The sequence below is a fragment of the Leucoraja erinacea genome, chromosome 36 (genome assembly GCF_028641065.1).
Source record: "Leucoraja erinacea ecotype New England chromosome 36, Leri_hhj_1, whole genome shotgun sequence".
Taxonomy (NCBI): Eukaryota; Metazoa; Chordata; class Chondrichthyes; order Rajiformes; family Rajidae; genus Leucoraja; species Leucoraja erinaceus.
In genome coordinates, this window is record NC_073412.1 from 11,690,568 (window position 1) to 11,711,475 (window position 20,908).

A 20,908-nucleotide genomic window follows, 5' to 3' on the forward strand; every position below is an offset into this window, starting at 1 on the left:
AGGGCCGAATGGCCTCCTCTTGCACCTATTTTCTATGCCATCACTCCGCCCAACCTTATTAATGCTGAGAAATTGGCCCTCACACATGTTTTTGTCACATGCAGTTTGTGCACATGAGATTGTCACTGCTGAGATTTCTGCATGGACCAGTAGAGAAGGGAGAAATAATGTTGCTAACTCCAGTAGCAATTCAACAGCACTTGCAGCGCCGGAGACCCGGGTTCCATCCTGACGACTGATGGAACGCAGGTCTGTATACACGTAGCAGCTCAACTGTACAGAATGTTTATCTTGAGTGACCTATGACCTGGGCATGCTCAGTTGAAATACCACACTCGCTTATTATCAGGGCTGCCAACCCTCATGCATCAAGACTCACGCATTTGACGAAATTCTCAGGCTCTCACGCTAGTGACAGAAGTTCTCACGCTCAAAAAATTGTTTTTTTAATATAAATAAATAAAGGCACACTCCTATGCCACCATACCACCCCATATATGTTTTACATATATATCTTAATTTCATTGAACCATATACGGTTGAATATGTGGCATTATTTTTGTCTTGTTTCTATAGTTAAAGGGTAAGGTTGATTGCTTTATTTGTGCAGAACAATGATGGATGTCTGACGCCTCTTGCCTTGTTTCTATGTTTCTGTTTCTCTCTCTATATATATGGATAACAGCATGGATTATAATCTGATTTCCATGTATGAATATATTAAGGCCATTCATGTGCTGCACCTGTTGATCGGAGCCTGGCTCTACTGTGGAATGTAATTAGGAATGTAATTTAGCCTAACCTAATCCAATTTGAAGCATGAATATTGCATTCAAGTGTAAATTACAATACTCGCTACAGTATGCACCAGATTGCACAATTTCAAGGTGAAAAATGCAAAAGCTTCCTACCGTGGGAGGGGGAGACCCCCCTCACTCACCCCCCCTCACTCCCTCCCTCCCTCACTCACCCTCCCTCCCCCCCTCGGTTGCTACGCTCTCTCGCAATTTCTCACTCTCAACTCTCACCAATGTTGGCAGCCCTGCTTATTATTGTTGGCCTTGCCGTGGCAGCGTGAGTGTAAATGCAGTCAATGGACAGGAGGCGGGTTTGTGCGATGGTCTGGGGAGGGAATGCGAAAGGCAATGAGGGCAGCGGCCGCTCGGCCCACAACGACCCTGCTGTCTCGAGGGGGGGGGGGGGGGGGGTGTGGTCTCCACCCAGGCCGCATCCCCTCAGGAACCCGTACAGCAGCAGCTTTGGAGTTTAGAGCAGCGGTGGAGCTTGTTTCTGCGCCGTATCTCTCACCCTCACCCTCACCTTCACCCTCAGGCCCAGGGCGGCGGCGGCAACGTTGTCAACCGGCGCTAGATCAACGCAGCGGCGCCGGTGGCCCATGCCACGTGACCAGGCCGTTCCGCGCATGTGCGTCAGCGGGACCCGCGGCGTCACTTCCGGGCGAGTTGTCATGGCGCCCGAGGCCTACTGATCCCGCCTCGTCCCCCCCTCCCCTCCCTCACGCTGCAGCCGACCTCACATCGATGACCGCCGGGCTCCGGCCGTAGCACCAGGTGGGTTCTCACTACCGGGCCGTTAGCGGGTGCAACGATAAATCAACCCGGGCCAGTGTGCACCGGGTCAGCACCTGGCCCCTGCAAATGTCCCTCCTCCCCATCCTAACCCTCCCCTATCCTTATCTTCCCTCTCCACCCATTCTTTCCTCCACTCGCTCCCTCCCACCCTGCCGACCACTCAGACTGTCTGCTTCCCTGTAGCTCAGTAGAAACCAGAGATACATGCCTTTTAAATATGTTTAACTTGGTATCACGGTCTACACAGACATTGTGGGCCGAAGGGTCAGTCCTTGTGTTGTTCACTGTTCTAAGTACTTTGATGCTTTCATTCCACAGTAAATCCTCAGTTCTTGTCGGTCAGAAGCCGGGAGGATGAGCACGCAGGTAACTGCACGCCATCTGTGTCAAACAATCCAAGTGTTGTCATTCACTGTCCTAAACCAGTTTGTGCGTTAACATATTTATCTCTTGTTTTCAGTACAGCATCTTATTCAAGCAAGAACACGGTGAGACAGTTTTATATTTATCCTGAAAGCAGATCTATTGTTTCAACTGTATGATGCTAACCATAGTTGTATATTTATTCAATGTGTTAAAACCTCTGTTTAATTCTTAAAGCTCATGAAGACTCTATCTGGTCTGTGGCTTGGGGAAAGAGTGAGAAAGATGGCTCAGAGACCATAGTGACTGGCTCATTAGATGACTTGGTTAAAGTCTGGAAATGGTAAGTCAGCTTTTGACATAGAACTGAGAACTCGTGGGGGGGGGGGGGGGGGGGGGGGAATGCTGGACATACTTGGGCCATACAAGAGAGCAGAGAAAGAGTTGTGTCAGATTAATGAGCTTTCATCAGCAACTTGGATGCTTTCCTTGCAGCAGAGGAGATGTGCCGAATGAGTTTTCGATAATTAGAGGTGTGGATGCTGAGAATTTTTTTCCATCGTATAAGTATTTAAAGCCAGGCATTATAGATTTAAGATGAGGATACGGAGGATATGGGGAGATTTCACTGTACATCTTGTATGTGTATGTGACAAATAAAGTTGCCGACTTGATTTGTGGAAGATCTTTCTCACTATTACCCCTGCCTCTCCGATCCTTATGAGACCCAGGATCCCATTCACTTCACACTTTAAAATGATTTTTCACCCAAACGGTACTATCTGGAACACACCAGCTAAATGGGTGGTAGAGGCAGAAAGTCTCTCAGCACTTCAGTATCCGGATGAGCACCTAATTTGCCTTGGCACAGGCTGAGTGCTGGGTGCTAATTCATAATGATTTGCCAAGTCTACTACAGCCGACGCCAGAAGTGCTTTTAAAATTTTTAATTTAACCACAGTGGTTATACGGCATCAGAGCAAAGCATTAAAATATCTGCAGACCTTAACTAAAAAGTGAACACATCATAACTAACAAAGCAAAGAAACCATGGAACTATAAAGGACTGAAGACTGAACATGACCAGAGACAAAAGACACTTGACATTCGCTCATAACATTTACACAGAATACATGGCTGAAAAACAAGCTTCCTTATCTATATCGGGTGACTGTTGCCCTTTGAATATAGCAATCAGAATGAGAACCGCAAGGGTTAAAATGTCTGCAGCTATCATAGAAACGGTTTGTACTAGATTTCACAGAGACACAGCTTTTGCAACCCCCCCCTGCCTTGAGTCTATTAAACACTACAGCCTCCAAATAAGCTCTGAACTAGATAAACTATTGTTATTAATACACCGTTTTTGTGTTTGTGCATTATAGTGTATGTATATATATTATATATATATGTGTGTGTGTGTGTATATATATATATTTATATATATATATATATATATATTGTGTGTGTGTATACACACATACATAGTGAACTTGTTATTCTCGTCTATTCAATGTTTTCAGCGTACTATGTTTACATATTCTGTTCTGCAGCAAGTAAGAATTTAATTGTTCTATCTAGGATATATATGACAATATAACACTCTTATCAGAAATAACAATCCTGGGAGCCCCACAAACAAATATTTTGTCCGCTCCAAGATTGCAATCATAGTGCCCATCAATAATGTGCAGGCTCCCACAACATCTAAACCTCTCTTTGTCATATTTGCTTCAGGCAAGACGAGAAGTTGGAGCTCCAGTGGACCCTGGAGGGGCACCAGCTGGGAGTGGTATCGGTTGACATTAATCACACCGGGACCACTGCAGCCTCCAGCTCTCTGGATGCACACATTCGCCTCTGGGATTTGGAGTTGGGGAAACAGATCAAGTCTTTGGATGTTGGGCCAGGTAATGTGTTGACTCTGTATTTCTGCTGCCTGCACTTGTTGCCTTAAAGTAACATAATCATTCAATATTATTAAATTCTAGTGAAATAACGGACTCAAGGTATTATCATCGATATACTTCACTTCCAGAAGATTGTCGGCTTATCCTAAGTCTTTGTATCAGACCACACTCATGTGCTTCTGTCAGAATATAAACAAATTAGCTGTAAAGCTCTTTTTCTGAAAAAGGCAGTCAAATTATAATTGAGATACAATTGGGAGTCAGAATGGAGGAAACTTCCAACAAAATACTTTAAAAAAAATCTGATATAAGCCTTCATTAATAAAATTATCTTAAATTATGGCTTTGTACAGTGAGGTGGTGATGGGCTGGTCTGAATGTTTGCTGCAAACCTTTTGATGATTCTTGGGGGAATAATTGGTTAATTGTAATGCTGGAGTTCAGGTATGCGTGAGGGTGTCCAGGGCACAGGACCCTAGGGCTGGGTGGTGGTTCCACAGCTGTGTTTTCCATGTTTACATTCATAAGTAATGTGAGCAGAATTAGGCCATTCGGCCCATCGAGACTACTCCGCCATTCAATCATGGCTGATCTATCTTTCCCTCTCAACCCCTTTATATTCTAGCCCTTTTGAATTGAATGCTAACATTGCATTTGCCTTCCTTACTACGGATTCAACTTGCAAATTAACCTGTGTAAGAAGAAACCTGTCTGAAGAAGGGTCTCGACCCGAAACGTTACCCATTCCTTCTCTCCAGAGATGCTGCCTGTCCCGCTGAGTTACTCCAGCTTTTTGTTGCAAAATAACCCTTTGGGAATCCTGCTCCAGCGCTTCCAAGTCCTATTGTACCTCCGATTTCTGAATCTATGCCATTATTCTTCCTACCAAAGTGCACGACCGCACACTTTGCTATGCTGTATTCCATCTCCCACTTCGTTGCCCACTCTAATAACATGTCCAAATCCTTCTGCTTCTGCAGACTCCTTGCTTCCTCTACACCACCTGCTCCTCCACCTATCTTTGTATCATCCGCAAACCTGGCCACATTTCCTATCAATTTCATCATCCAAATCATTAATATACAGCATGATGGACCCAACACTGACCCCTGCAGTACACCATTAGTCACCGACAGACAACCAGAAACAGCCCCCTTCATTTCCACTCTTTGCCTTCCGCCATTCGGCCAATCTTCTATTCATGCTTCCTAGTACCCCCCCTCTAATACCATGGACTCTCATCTTGTTTAGCAGCCTCGTGTGGCACTTTATCAAAGATCTTCTGAAAATCCAGGTAAATAACATCCACTGACTCTCCTTTGTCTATCCAGCTATTATCTTCCTCGAAGAACTCCAAAAGATTTGTCAGGCAATATCTCCCCTTCACAAATCATGCTGACTATTTTATCATGTGGTTCCGAGTAAGCCTGTAGTTTCCCCTCTCTTGCCTCGCTGCCTTTGAGCAGTGGAGTAACATTTACAACTTTTCCAGTCCTTGGGGACCACTCCTGATTCTAGTGATTCTTGAAAGATCACTACTGCTGCCCCACAATCTCTAAAGCTACCACTTTCTGAACCCTGAGGTGTAGTCCACCTGATCCAGGTGACTTACCTGCTTCCCAAGCACCTTCGTAGTAATAGCAACTCCACTAACTTCTGTCCCCTGATTCTTGAACTTCTCGCACATTGCTGGTGTCTTCTGCTGTGAAAACTGACACAGAACTAATTAAATTCATCCACCATTTCTTTATTCCCTATTATTCTCCAGCATAATTTTCCAGTGGTTCAATGTTCACTCTTGTCTCTTGTTCACTCTTTATATATCTGAAGAAAATGTTGGTTTCCTCATTTATATTATTGGCTCGCTTACCTTCATATTTTACCTTTTCTTTCTTTATTGGCTTTTTAGTTGCCTTCGGTTGTCTTTTTAAAGCTTCACAATCTTCTAGCTTCCTGTTAACCTTCACAAAATGATATACTTTGTCTTTTACTTTTATGCTATCTTTGACTTCCTTTGTCAGTAATGGTCGCCTCATTCTCCCCTTAGAATCTTTCTTCCCCTTTGGGATGAAAAACCCCTGCGTCTTCCAAATGACAACCAGAAACTCCTGCTCCACCATAATCCCTGCTGGGATCCCTTTCCAATCGGCTTTAGCCAGCTCCTCCCTTGCATCTCTATTCACCTTTATTCAGCAGTAATACCAACACATGTGATTTGGTCTTTCCCTTGACCTCATATTTCCTTCGGGCAGCTTACACCCCAGCGGTATGAATATTGACTTCTCTAACTTCAAGTAACCCTTGCTTTCCTTCTCTCTCCATCTCTCCCCCTTCCTAGTTGTCGGACCAATCTGACTGTCATAGAGTCTCAGTATGCTCAGTATGATAATTTCGAAAGTAGATACAGGAGTAGGCCTTTCGGCCCTTCGAGCCAGCACTGCCATTCAATATGATTATGGCTGATCATCCCGTATTAGTACCCTGTTCCTGCTTTTTCCCCATATACCTTGATTCTGTTAGCCCTAAGAGCTATATCAACTCTCTCTTGAATACAAGCTGGGAAGAAACTGTCCCTGAATTTGGAGGTGGCATTTTCACACTTCTATACCTTTTGCCCGATGGGAGAGGTGAGAAGAGGGAGTGGCCAGGGAAGCTGCAACTCATCCTTGATTATTTTGCTTGTCTTGCCGAGGCAGCATAAATGGAGAAATAGAAGGAGGTTGTTATTGTGGTTATTAATGTATTAATTTTTTGTTTATTATACATCTATGTGTATCGCGTTTACGGGCCGATTAAGCTGCTGCAAGAGTTTCATTGTTCCGTTGTCAGAATTTTGACTCTTGACTAATTTAATGAAATAATGTATTTTCTCAGTTGATGCTTGGTCCGTGGCCTTCTCTCCCGATGGCAAGTTTTTAGCGACTGGGAGTCACTTGGGAAAAATAAATATATTTGGAGTTGAAAGTGGAAAGAAGGAATCTTCTTTGGATACAAGAGGGAAGTTCATCCTCAGCATTGCATACGTAAGCAAAGCCGGGATCATTCTGTTTTCATTTGGCTTGATGGATGGGACTGAGGGCAGTCTGAAGCATGTTTCTGGTGAATGTGTTTGTTTAAATGTGTTGCCAATCTTGTTGATTTGCCTCTGTGAACCCCAACTATCAGGAATTGCCCTTTGCAGCTCGGTGCATGGGATCCAGAGCCAGTAATATGAAAAGCAAACACTTTTTTTTCTTTTTTGTTACTTCTTTTGTGAAACCCTGTTATTTCTGGTCTCCATATCTGTCCTCCCTTGTCTCCCTTAATTTTGATTGCCATGCCAAATGTTAGTTGCTCCTTCAATTTTACAGAGCTTGAGCTCTGAAATGCAGTCCATAAACATACTTCCTTTTGCCTGATGGGCAATTTAGTCCAACCCCTCCCCTCCCCTGGTACTTCCTCTTGCAACCGCAGGAAATGCTCCACTTGTCGCTTTACCTCCTCCTCCGACTCCATTCAAGGACCCAAGCAGTCTTTCCAGGTGAGGCAGAGGTTCACCTGCACCTTCTCCAACCTCATCTATTGCATCTGCTGTTCTAGGTGTCATCTGCTCTACATCGTTGAGACCAAGCGCAGGCTTGGCGATCGCTTTGCCCAACACCTCCGCTCGGTTCTCATTAATCAACCTGATCTCCCAGTGGCTCAGCACTTCAACTCCTCCTCCCATTCTGAATCCGACCTTTCTGTCCTGGGCCTCCTCCATGGCCATAGTGAGTCCCACCGTAAATTGGAGGAGCAGCATCTAATTTTTCGCTTGGGTAGTTTACACCCCAGTGATATGAACATTGACATCTCCAATTTCAGGTAGTCCTTGCTTTCTCCCTCCTTCCCCTTCCCAGCTCTTCCACAGCCTACTGTCTCCATCCCTTCCTTTCTTCTCCCCATCTCCCAACCCCCCCCCCCCCCACTATCATTGTGAAGATGGGTCTTCACCCGAAACGTCACCTATTCCATCGCTCCATAGATGCTGCCTCACCCGCTGAGTTTCTCCAGCATTTTTGTCTACCTTTACTTCTTTTTGAGATTTGTAAAACCTTAAACCAGGTTCCTGTCTTCTTTACCCCATTGTGGACGTTGAACTTTGTTTATAGAATTGAGGCCGAGAACTATATTAGGCACTATCATCCCCTTTGCTTTATTAATTGTACTTGAGTTTGAACTGATTGTACAGGTGCACAACCTTTTATCCGAAAGCCTTGGGACCAGACACTTGTCGGATTTCGGACATTTTCGGATTTCAGAATGGAAGATTTTTAGCGTAGATTAGGTAGGTAGCGCGGGCGGCTTGAAAAGTCTGGAGCAGCTGCCTCCTCCCCGGAGACCGGGAGAATCATTGCATAAATGTTAGTCAGTTAGTTTGGAGGGATTTTATGTGGTGGTGGTGGTGTAGGGGTGAAGGGGGAAACTTTAATTCTTAGTCCCCTACCTACCTGGTCGGCGACTCCCCTCGGGCGGCGCCAGTTGTAGCTCCGACCCCCGGCAATACCCCTGGCTGCGAGGCGCTCCAAATCCACGGCCGGACGTCCCAGCTCCGAGAATGTCGGGAGTCGGCGGCGTCGCAGCCAAAGATCCTAGAGGAGCTCCGCTTAGGATCTTTGGTCGCAGCTGATACAGCGGGGTGCGGGCAATGCCTTACCGGGTCGCCGTGCGGCAAGCTCCGGAAACTTCTTCCAACATTGAGCGTCGCTGGATTTGGAGCCGCCGCGGAGCTGGGGGCTCCGTCCGGCCGCGGGCGGCGCCGGTTGGAGCTCCGACCCCGGCAACTCTACCCCTGGCTGCGCGGCTCCAAATCCAGCGACGCTCCGCGATGTTGTGTGTCGGCGGCCACAGCGCTCCGGAGCTTGCCGCACGGCGACCCGGCAAGGCATTGCCCGCACCCCGCAGGCATCCCAGCGCTGCGACGTCGCCGACTCCCGACAAGCTGGGGCGTCCGGCCGCGGGCCGCGCTGGATTTGGAGCGCCTCGCAGCCAGGAGTAGAGTTGCCGGGGTCGGAGCTACAACTGGCGCCGCCCTGCGGCCAGACCGGCCACAGCGCTGCGGAGCTTACTGCACAGCGACCCGGTAAGGCATTGACCGCTCCCCGCCTCTCCGACCAGGTAGGGGACTAAGAATTAAAGTTTACCCCTTCACCCCCCTTCACATAAAAGCCCTCCAAACTAACTGACTAACATTTAAGCAATGATTTACAGATGTTTAAGCGTCTCCCGGTCTCCAGGGAGGAGGCAGCCGCTACAGTAGTACAGACCTGGGTTGACCGTGGGTCGTTTTGGGTCAGGTTTGGCGCCAAACGCGAGCTTTGGTGCGCAGACGACATCCGGAAAAAATGGCCGGTTTTCGGAGCTTTTCGGTTTCTGGAACACCGGATAAAAGGTTGTGCACCTGTATTTATATATGGTATATCTAATCTATGTGAATAGCATGGAAACAAAGCTTTTCACTGTACCTCAGGACGTAATAATAAACCTATATCTGGCCCAAGATTTTGATCACTGACAACTGCTATCTCAGGACAACAAACCTTTATGGCCAGCTAAGACATTACATTAAAAAAAAAACATTGGAGTTGAAGGGTACAAGATGGTGTTTAATATGTGGTGACTCTTGTGTACGGACTCAGTGTGTTCTACTATCTTAAACTGTGTGCAAAAACGAATGTCACTACTTAGGTACATGTGAACATAAAGTACCATTGCCTGCGTGGCTCACCAGAGCTGTGAAAGATGGTGCTTTGAAACTGCAGCATTGCCACGTTAATTTTGGATACCTTGAGCCTGCCCCTGCAAACGCACGTAGCCACACTCTTCTGAGAAGTCTACAGAACATTTGCATGTTATTAGGGCATCACATTTAATTTGGACGGCACAGTGGCGCAGCGGTAGAGTTTCTGTCTTGCAGCGCCAGAGACCCGGGTTCGGTCCTGACTACGGGTGCTGTCTGTACAGAGTTCATACCTTCTCCCCATACAGTGTGAGTTTTCCCTGGGTGCTCCAGTTTTGTCCCACACTCCAAAGATGTACAAGATTGTAGGTTAATTGGCTTTAGCAAAGATTATAAATTGTCCTGGTGTCTAGGATAGTACTAGTGTAATGAGATTGCTGGTTTACTAGTCTGTGTTCCCTTGGGCAATGTTTCAGCTAGAAAGGGTGCCTAGAAGATCTACAAGGATGTTGCCAGGACTCGAGGGCCTGAGCTATAGGGAGAAGTTGAGCAGGCTAGAACTTTATTCCTTGGAGGGCAGGAGGATGAGGGGTGATCTTAGAGGTGTACAAGATTATGAGAGGAATAGATCGGGGAAATGCACAGCCCAGAGTAGGGGAACCGGGAACAAGAGGATATAGGTTTTAAGGTGAAGGGGCAAAGATTTAATAGGAACCTGAGGGGGAACTGTTTTACACAAAGGGTGGTGGGTGTATGGATCAAGCTGCCAGAGGAGGTAGTTGAGGCAGGTACTATCATAACATTTAAGAGACATTTGGACAAGTACATAGATTGGACAGGTTTAGTGGGATATGAGCCAAGCACACACAGGTGGGACTAGTGTAGATGGGGCATGTTGGTCGGTGTGGGCAAGTTGGGCCAATGGGCCTGTTTCCACGCTGTATGACTGAGCGGCTGTACTGGTGATTAATTAAATTGGGGTTAAGATTATTAATTCACAACCTGACGGATGAATCTCTGTTTCTTGCAGAGTCCTGACGGGAAGTACCTAGCCAGTGGTGCCATTGATGGGATCATCAATATGTTCGACATTGCAACCGGCAAGTTGTTGCACACGCTGGAAGGTAAAATGTACACACGGGGGCTGTGGTCGGTGGAAAACATCTACAAAGTGTGAATAGTGGAGACATCACTGAGCCAACATATGGAGTTGGTCAAGGAGGCAGGAATGCTCATCCACTGTGGTTGATTCCCCCAGAGAGAAAGGCCGGCAATCTGTTCCTGAACTGAAGAAAAGGCCCCGACCGAAACGTTGCCTATCCAGTCCCTCCCTAGATGCTGCCTGACCCGCTGGGTTCCTCCAGCACTTTGTGTTTTGACAGTCAGTACCCACTGGTAGTCAGTATTTGCAGTGATGCAACTGGAATTGATCAAATTGTGCTGACGTTCTATGGCAGCAGATCTGAATAAGCAGGCAGAGGCCAGCTTTGGATAGATTCCCATGCAAATAATAGTTGTTTTTTGGAATCCCAATTTCCTGCACACATCCCCCACCCCACACTCTGCTGAAGCTGCCGCTCGTGAGCTTCTGAGTTAATTGCTTCTTGAGCAGTTATTTGCTCCATTGGCCAGGTGTGTTCCCTGCCATGTAACATACTTCTATGGCGTTTGACTCAGAAGGTGTTTAGCATTTAGTCATTGTTGTTCTTGCTTGCGTCCATTGCAAATGTCTCTTGTTGCTACATTTGCCTGTAAGATCCATGCGTAGCAAATACAAGATGGAGTGTTTTACTACAATGTGAAATATACAGGTACACCACTGTTTTCCAGCACCCTTGGTTCCAGGGCCTTGCCCGATTATCTGTTTGGCTGCACCAAGAACAGTAATGTAATAATAATTCAATAATACACCTCTGACCCACCAATTATACCCCTACACTGTCTCTAAAGCACCATGGACTGCTAGAAACCTAAATAATTATAATAATAAAAACAATTAATTATTTCGGGACAAAGGCACACGTCCCAAAAGAGCACATGCCACACTCAGTGCCAACTGTGGTCGCACAGTGAACTAGTCTGTCGGCCGTAGGAATCCCAATTGCGTTCTCGTAATTTTGTCTGGATTAAAGGAGGTGCCGATCCATCAGTTGCTGGAAAATCGGTGGTGTATCTGTACAGATTTTTAAAATAGCTTTTCAATTTTTGGGCTGGCAGGGTGGCACAGTGGTAGCATTGCTCCCTTATGCCCCTGTCCCACTTAGGAAACCTGAACGGAAACCTCTGGAGACTTTGCGCCCCACCCAAGGTTTCTGTGCGGTTCCCGGAGGTTGCAGGTGGTTGCCGGAGGTTACAGGTAGTGGAAGCAGGTAGGGAGACTGACAAAAACCTCTGGAAACCGCACGGAAGCTTTGTGTGGGGCACAAAGTCTCCAGAGGTTTCCTAAATGGGACAGGGGCATAACAACACCAGAGATCCGGGTTCGATCCTGACTATTTTCGCCCCCTCCATAGCACAGAAACTGCTCTCCTCAAAGTCCTCAACGACCTCCTCACCTCTGCTGACACTGGTTCCCTCAACGTCCTCATCCGCCTCGACCCGAGCGCAGCCTTTGATACAGTGAATCATAACATCCTGCTCACCAGACTCAGAAAGACCTCGGCATTGAAGACTCTGCACTCAGCTGGCTCCGTTCCTACCTTTCCAACAGATCTCACTTCATCTCTCTCCACAACCACATCTCTGCTACAGCCACAGTCACTCAAGGCGTTCCCCAAGGCTCCGTACTCGGCCCCCTCCTCTTCATCATCTACATCCTCCCCCTTGGTCAGATACTCCGCCACTTCAACCTGGACTTCCACTGTTACGCCGATGACACCCAGATCTACCTCGGCACCAAATCATGACACTCTCCCATATCAATTCCTGTTTGTCAGCTATAAAAACCTGGATGCAACATAACTTCCTCAAACTCAACAGCGATAAGACAGAATTCCTCCTCATAGGCTCCAAATCCACACTCAGCAAAATCAATAACCCCACTCTCACCATCGACGGCACCATTGTCTCCCCATCTCCCCAGGCCCGCAACCTTGGCGTGATCTTTGATTCCACCCTCTCCCTTGAGCCTCACATCCGCCATGTCATTAAAACCTCCTTCTTTCACCTCCGCAACATCGCCAAAATCAGACCCTCTCTCACACCTCCCGCTGCTGAAAGACTCATCCATGCCTTCATCTCCTCCCGACTGGACTACTGCAACTCACTTCTCCTTGGCATCAGCTCCACCTACATCAACCGACTCCAACTGGTCCAGAACGCAGCCGCCCGACTCATCACCCACACCAAATCCTGGCATCACATCACTCCAGTCCTCAAACAACATCACTGGCTTCCCATCTCCCACCGGATCACTTACAAAATCCTGGTCCTCACCTACAAAGCCCTCCACCATCTGGCCCTCCCATATCTCACTGACCTCCTCGCCCCCTACCAACCCTCACGGTCCCTCAGATCCACATCAGCCGGTCTCCTCTCCATCCACAAGTCCAACGTCCGCAGTTTTGGGGACAGAGCCTTCTCCAGGGCAGCTCCCAGGCTCTGGAATTCCCTCCCCCAACTGATCCGCAATTCCGTGTCCCTCACCATCTTCCAGTCCCGCCTCAAGACCCATCTCTTCACCTCTGCCTATCCTTAGCCCCAAGTCCCCCTCCCTTTTCATCTGTGCTTGAATTGCCTCATATTGTGTTTTGAATTGAATTCTGTCTTTAATTTGTGTACTAGTCATGTCTCTACTATTTATTTCATTCCCCTTACATGTTTTCCTCTACTTGCTAAATTTTTGTAAGGTGTCCTTGAGACTCTTGAAAGGCGCCCATAAATAAAATTTATTATTATTATTATTATTATTATTAAGGGTGCTGGCTGTGCGGAGTTTGTGCGTTCTCCCTGTGACCGCGTGGGTTTTCTCCGGGTGCTCCAGTTTCCACCCACACTCCAAAGCCATACAGGCTTGCTGGTTACTTGGCATAAAGATTGTAAAATGTCTGTAATATGTAGGACAGTGCTAGTGTATGGGGATCGTTGGTCGGCACGGACTCAGTGGGCCAAAGGGCCTGTTTCCGTGCTGTATCTCTAAACTAAATGACTTTGTTTTGAAATGGTTCAACTCTTTAACTTCCAGGCCACGCCAAGCCAATCAGATCTCTGACATTCTCCCCTGACTCTCAGCTTCTAATTACTGCTTCTGATGATGGTTACATAAAGATTTATGACGTGTGAGTAGTTTCATTGCATTTATTTGATGATTTTTTAGATTGGGCTTCAACAGTCCTACTATATCACGTGGTCCTGGTTCACACAACTCCTTGTGTCTCTTCCTTCCTGCAGACAACATGGCAATCTTGCAGGTACGCTGAGTGGTCACGGATCCTGGGTGTTGAGTGTCGCTTTCTGCCCAGACGACACACACTTTGTATCAAGGTAATGCTGTATTCATTGTTTGTTTAAAGGCCTAGTTTTTGAAATGATGACTTCAACTCCTTTGTTCTGAAGTTATGCAGTAAGATATTGTGCAAATGTTCAGCGAGATTTCTGAGATCCCTCTCTATGCTCTTTCGTTGGATGCACCAACCAGGTTAACTTGAGACCAACATTTTGTTTATACGTGGTATTCAGTGCTAAGACCAAAAAAGTAGATCACATTACTCCAGTTCTGAGGTCCTTACACTGGCTTCCTGTCTGTCAAAGAATTGATTTCAAAATACTACTGTTGGTTTACAAAGCACTGAATGGTTTAGGACCAAAATACATTTCTGATCTTCTGCTTAGCTACGAACCACCCAGACCTCTCAGATCGTCTGGGACAGGTCTGCTCTGTGTCCCCAGAGTCAGAACTAAACATGGAGAGGCAGCATTTAGTTTTTATGCACCACATATCTGGAACAAACTCCCAGAAAACTGCAGTCTGCTGCAACTCTCAGCTCTTTTAAATCTAGACTGAAGACTTTTCTGTTTGGCGATGCCTTTCAGTAAACAATACTGGTGCACAACCTTATATCCATAAGCCTTGGGACCAGACACTTTTTGTAATTTGGAATTTTTCGGCTTTCGGAATGGAAGATTTTTAGCATAGATTTTAACGGCTGGCTCAGTGGTAGAGTGCTCGGCTCATATCCGCAAGGCCGCGAGTTTGCGCCTCGATCCCGGCAGTTACTCGATCGCGAGTTTGAGTCTTCAATGTAGTTTTTTCTTGCAGAATAGGAGAGAATAGGGAGGGTTAGGCTGGGATCATTCTCTGCGAGATGATCTTAGTGCGGGAGACAAGTGTAGGAGAGGTGTACTGACTGTGTGGGCAGAACTTTGGAAGTGATTGCCCACCATTCTCAAAAGCCGCTGTGTCTCCCTGTCCCTGGGATAGCAGGGGGCGATCAAACAGCACAATACCCCCCTCCCCCTCCAACTCCAGAGGAATCCGCTCCCCAATGGGCCGCTACGGCGACAAGTGGCAGTTTGCCCACAGCCCGAGCTGCGCCCCCTCATCCGCCACCCCAAGAACAAGACGTACCTTGCACACCATCAGCTTCTGCCCCAACGGGGAGCGTGTTCCTCTGGAGTTGGAGCGGGGCTGGGCTGGAGTTGCTGCTGGCTGTGGGTCTCTGGGATCTCCGTGCTTGCAGTGGGCCTGGGGGTTGGTGTCCCGTTGGTCCTGACGTCTCCGGCTACCCCCCTGGACAGGAGCTGAGACTGGGAACTGTACCGCCCTTGCTCCCACCCTCTGCACCTGCAAACAACCCCACTCTCCTACTCACCTGCAAGGGCAGTACAAGGGTGGCTGGAGACGTCAGGACCAACAGGAACCCGCTCCTCGATGCGCCGCTACGGCGATAAGTGGCAGTTCGCCCACAGCCCGAGCTGCGCCCCCTCATCCGCAACCTGGGTTCCTCTGGAGTTCGAGCGGGGCTGGGCTGGAGATGCTGTTGGCTGTGGGTCTCTGGGTTCTCCGTGCTTGCAGTGGGCCTGGTGGGCCTGGGGGTCGATGTCCCATTGGTCCTGACGTGTCCGGTGACTGGCACAGACCTGCTGGCATCGCCGACGTGAAGACAGTGCAAAGCCCCCAAGCCGGTGCAATGGGCGGGGAGCTGGAGAGGGGAGGGAACGGGTCACACACATGGCCAGGAAGCAGAGGGGTGTAGGTGGGGGTGGTGACAGATAGGACCAACAATGAGTGGAGAAAGACAGAAACACCGACGTGCAAACGAGACCTACAACAGTGCATGATCTCTCTCGCGTGGCAGGTGACTGTCGCTGGGAAACTGAAGGGAGCGACAATCTGCTGCTGCCTGCCCGCTGAGTTAAAGAGTTCCCACGGTAGACTCACGATACACTAAGGTAAACGCACGGTCCACTACGTTCTTAAATCGAGTTAAAATGTTTCAATTATTAACCACAAGAGTAAAATTGACTCGTGGAAAATTTCAAACGTGTTTGATTTTTTGCAAGAGTAGACAAGTTACACGAGAACCTGCCATTAGCGCCACGATGCACTCAGTTGCGTCCACGAATGCCGTACGTTAATCATACGTTATTACCACGAGGTTTAACTCGGGTTACCTCTTGTGTCAGCTCGTAACGTGAAAATGGCTTTTAAAAGTTAGTCCCTGGTGAGTTGAGCCCTCTAACACTGAGCTAAAACTAAGATATTATCTGAAATAAAAAGTTCCAATGGTCTCATAACTCTACAGATGCTACCTGTCCATAGTCTTTCCAGTCGACAAAAATGCTGGAGAAACTCAGCGGGCGAGGTAGCATCTATGGAGTGAAGGAAAAAGGCGAAGTTTCGGGTCGAGACCCTTCCGGGTCTCGACCCGAAAAGTCGCCTTTTTCCTTCACTCCATAGATGCTGCTTCACCCGCTGAGTTTCTCCAGTATTTTTGTCTACTTTCGATATTCCAACATCTGCAGTTCCTTCTTAAATAAATCGTTTTTTCCAGTGCATCGTTTTTATCTCGGATTTACAGCATCTGCATCATCGTTGATTTTTATTTTTTGGCCTGGCCTCCAACATCAGTAGATAGCCTACAAATAGCAGATCATGTACCTGTCCACCTGCAAAACATTTTCTCACTTTTGCATGGAAGTCCTCTAGCACAAGCCAAGAAGGGAATGGGAGGTGGGATGGTGTTGACGTGAAGGGAGAGGCTGTATTGTCGGCCACATATGCCTCTCGTTGAAATGTGTTTTTGTATGGTAATATTTGGGGACAGCATGGAATTATTGTAATATAAATGCTTTCCCTGAAGGCCAATCTGCCTTGGAATAAATGTATAATTTTTTTTTTTGTGCATTTTGGCATGATGAAAGTTAGGCTGCAGTATACTGAAGGGTCTAGACCCGAACCTTACCCATTCCTTCTCTCCAGAGATGCTGCATGTCCCGCTGAGTTACTCCAGCATTTAGTGTCTATCTGTATTTATTTAGAGCTCAGTTTAGATGGTCTTCATTCTGATCAAAATAGTTCATGAAAGTAAAATGCTATGTATTATTGTAGCTGTTGCTCACTTGTTGACTGCTGTTAAATCAATTGAACAGACTGCAGAATCATCTATTTGATCCAGAGCCTGTGCATCCTATTTAAGAATGCTATGCAATTTAAAATTGTACATAGATTATATTATTCAAAAACAAGATTGAACAAATGTTATCCAAATATATCCGCCACTTGTGATAAATGTCTAGTCCAAAATACAACTATAACACACTCCTTAGTTTCCTGCATAAAACTTTATAGATTTTGGAATGATATTTTTGAAATATTTAGAAAATTATTCAAGACAAGAATGGAACCTAATACTGAAATGATTATATTTGGCGTAATGGAAGATGGGAATAAATTGAACACATCTCAAAATCTATTCTTTAACTATGGTTTAATAATAGCAAAAAAATTAATACTTAAATTTTGGAAGGGTACATCAATACCAACGCTTAAAATGTGGATTGCGAGTATGTTGGACACCGCTCATCTTGAGGAAATGCGATTCCTCCTGATGGATAAATCAGACCAATTCATAACGAGTTGGTCTCCATTCGTCGTTTTTTTGGAATCATATGGTGCAACATAATTGTAAAAGAACTGTTTCAGGACTGGACGAGGGTTGGTCAAGATTATAAATAATGATCTCCTTTTCTTATTTTATTTTCTATTTTCTCTTTCTCAACTTTCTTCATTTACTCGTTTTCTTTCTTCACACACTATATTTCACATCTTTCTATCCTTTACTATCTAACTTCTTTTTCTTATTCTAATCTTTTTTCAATGTAACAAAAAAAAGGAAATTGTACATAAAATGTATTATGAAAATATATATTAGGCACTTTGGTGCCATATGATTGTACTTCTAATAAAATTTAAAAAAAATAAAAAATGCTATGCAATTTGTCTTGCACTCCTTCTCCTGCCCTGCTTTAGTTGTTCAGTTTGTAACCAGCTTGTTTTCCCATCAGCTCTTCTGACAAAAGTGTTAAGGTGTGGGACGCTGGCTCCAGAAGTTGTGTACACACATTTTTTGATCACCTAGATCAGGTAACTAACCTTAAAACAAATGTCCAGCATATCTGAGTTAATTAAATTCTGTGCTGTAACTGTTGTAAAATGTCTCCCTAAATAAAACATTCCGCATTCTCAACAGGTCTGGGGTGCTAAGTACAATGGAAATGGGTCAAAGATAGTATCTGTCGCAGACGATCGTGAGATCCATATTTATGACTGTCCAATCTGAAGTGTTCTCCTGCTCAGAATATAAAACCGAACCAAGATCTCTCTCGACTCCAAACTGATGCCTCTCTGGGAATGTGTAAAGTGTGATTTTTATGTCAACAATTATGAAATGGAAGGAACCATCATGAAATCTGAGTTTGTAAACCATTCATCTTATTTTAATTTGGTTTATGTGGGAAGATTTTCTCATAGTTCTTATTTACATTTATGCTGTTCCCCAAGTGTGTATTGTTTTTGTTTTATTTTTGTAGTTGCTGAAATAAACATGGTTTTATATATGTGATTGGAGTCCTGATTCAGCAGATGAAATGATGCACGTTTCTACATAATCACAGCTGCCCGTCAGGTTGGTTGAAAATCACATTGGTCACAAAATTAATCTGACCTGTTGGAACTGCCATGATCATCAGGAAAAGCGCAACTTGAGGCTTTGGCTTGAGAGGCTTCCTTGAGAAGGGCCGAGGAAGAGTGCTGACTTATCAAGCCCAGAGCAGCAGCAAATGGGAGATGCAAACAGCAGTTGGAAATACATTGGGGAGGCATGCGGGATTACGTGATGTGGAAGCTAGTGGATCGCTTGGTGGTTCGTAGTGACCACATCTGCAGCAAGTGTTGGTTGATCGAGTAACTCTGGCTCAATGTTGATGACCTGGAGTGTGAGCTTCAAATGCTGAGACACATCAAGGATGAGGAGAATTACCTGGACGTTTCTGGAGGCAGTCACACCTGTTAGATTAACTGGGTCCAATTTGATCCATGGTCAGGGGGGTTGGAGGATTGAAGTGAGGTAGGCAGGAGGATCCAAGAGGCAGTGTTAGAGGAGTCTTGGCCCTTGAGCTTGTCCAGTAGGTCTGAGATTCTCACTCCCTGTGCAGATGAATGTGGGGGCTGTAGGAAGACATAGGCTATTCTCTAATTGGGGGGGGGGGGGGGGGGGGGGGGGGGGGGGGGGGGGGGGGGGGGGGGGGGGGGGGGGGGGGGGGGGGGGGGATTTAGAAATCGGAGGAGCATTAGGTGGGTGGTGGTGGTGCAGGATTCTCAAAAGATCAATTTGCAGGTTGAATAGGTAGCAATGAAGGCACGTGCAATGTTAGCATTCATTTCAAGACGACTATAACATGAAAGCAGGGATTTAATGCTGAGGTTTTATAAGGTGCTGGTCAGGCTGCATTTTTTAGTTCCATATTTGAGAAGGTATATGCTTGCATTGGAGAGGGTCCAGAGGTTTCCTTGGGATGATTGCGTTAACATGAGCGTTTGATGGCTATGGGCCTGTTCAGAAAGCTGGAGTTTATAAGGATGAGGGGGACTCTTTTTGAAACTTAATAGTAAAAAGCCTGGATGTGGAGAGGATGTTTCCACTTGTGGGAGTATAGGACCAAATGGCACAGCAGAGAATTCCATAGTCACAACTCTATGTGGAAAAAGTGTTTCCTGAATGGTAAACATGGTATTAAAACAAATATTTCATTGACTTGTATTAGATAATCTCTGTGCTAAATGCCTTACACCTTAAACTTATTCTTAAACTGTGGCACCTGTTTTTTGACTCCCCCAACATCAGGAACATGTTTCCTGCCTCTAGCGTGTCCGAACCCTTAATAATCTCATGTTTCCTGCCTCTAGCGTGTCCGAACCCTTAATAATCTCATGTTTCAATAACATATCCTCTCATCCCTCTAAATTCCAGAGTATACAAGCTCCATTTGGAATACACACATTATATTTGATCTCTATGAACCTACTTTTGTTTTAGTTGTCCAATGTCTCCTTGATCAACAGAATTATGGAAATGTAAAACATGGCATTTTTTAAGTAGCTTTCGGTGATTAGCTCTAAATTGATTTTCTGTTGATTATTGGAAATAAATAATTTGATGCACTGTAGGTTCCATTAATCTTGGGCATGCTTAAAAATGTTTTGTCTGTTGAAAGCAGATACTGTATAATCTCTTGAGCCAGTGCTATTCAAGTAAATCATGGCTATGCCAGATTGTTCCTTACTGTTCTTTCAGAATCCAACAAGTTACACATCATCGCACAAGGATACCTCCAGTTTTCCTGGACTGGTCTGTCATACTTTTCTCATATTAAATATTCTCACTCAGATTTGCTTAATCCCAATGTTTCAATTTAGGATTGGCGTTTATGCTGATCTAAGGTTGTTTTTATAAAAAGATGAGTCGAAACAGGCCCTTTGCCCCAAAGAGTCCATGCCAACTACTTGGCCACACTAGTTCTATGTTATCCCACTTTCTCATCCATTAGGGCAATAAACCTACATGCATTAGGTCGGGCATTACTAGGTGTTGGCTCTTCTATAAAATGTGTACACTATATCTGGCACATTTACCCTTCTGACAGTCATGACTGAAGCTTAATTTGAATCTGAACCTTGTCTTATCCACAAAGCCCCTTGAACAAGTTGACGTGCCCTATGAAACATCATACTTTGGTTGACATCAGTAACTCCTTTACATTGAAACACCTGGTGTAAATAAGAGCAAGCTTAAGCCAGGATTTTAGTGCAAGTGTAATCTACCTGATGGATGTCGGTACACATGACA

At 45.8% G+C, this 20,908-nt stretch overlaps 2 protein-coding genes across 3 annotated transcripts in view; one reads left to right on the forward strand and one right to left on the reverse strand.

The window, feature by feature from the left end:
* Positions 1-1,470, reverse strand: part of crabp1a (cellular retinoic acid binding protein 1a) — a 41,586-nt gene extending 40,116 nt beyond the window's left edge. Inside the window, exon 1 of one of the 2 annotated variants that reach the window (XM_055662710.1) lies at positions 1,321-1,470. In XM_055662710.1, coding sequence (XP_055518685.1) covers positions 1,321-1,470 — 150 coding nt within the window. Of the gene's footprint in view, positions 1-1,314 lie in introns of both variants that reach the window. The other variant, XM_055662709.1, reaches the window with a different exon arrangement.
* On the forward strand, positions 1,440-18,620 carry skic8 (SKI8 subunit of superkiller complex). Its single transcript, XM_055662707.1, has 11 exons — positions 1,440-1,571; positions 1,911-1,958; positions 2,053-2,080; positions 2,193-2,298; positions 3,693-3,865; positions 6,740-6,888; positions 10,594-10,687; positions 13,747-13,840; positions 13,953-14,045; positions 18,069-18,147; positions 18,254-18,620. The coding sequence occupies exons 2-11, from the start codon at positions 1,947-1,949 to the stop codon at positions 18,341-18,343; spliced, it is 918 nt and encodes a 305-aa protein (XP_055518682.1). The 5' UTR covers positions 1,440-1,571; positions 1,911-1,946; the 3' UTR covers positions 18,344-18,620.
* Positions 18,621-20,908: the final 2,288 nt, after the last annotated feature.

What these genes read in the sequence shown, in the direction of transcription:
- skic8 (XM_055662707.1), top strand. An exon ending in CTTATTCAAGCAAGAACACG is followed by an intron (nt 2,081 to 2,192) that starts GTGAGACAGTTT and finishes TAATTCTTAAAG; the next exon opens with CTCATGAAGACTCTATCTGG. An exon ending in TTTTTGATCACCTAGATCAG is followed by an intron (nt 18,148 to 18,253) that starts GTAACTAACCTT and finishes CATTCTCAACAG; the next exon opens with GTCTGGGGTGCTAAGTACAA.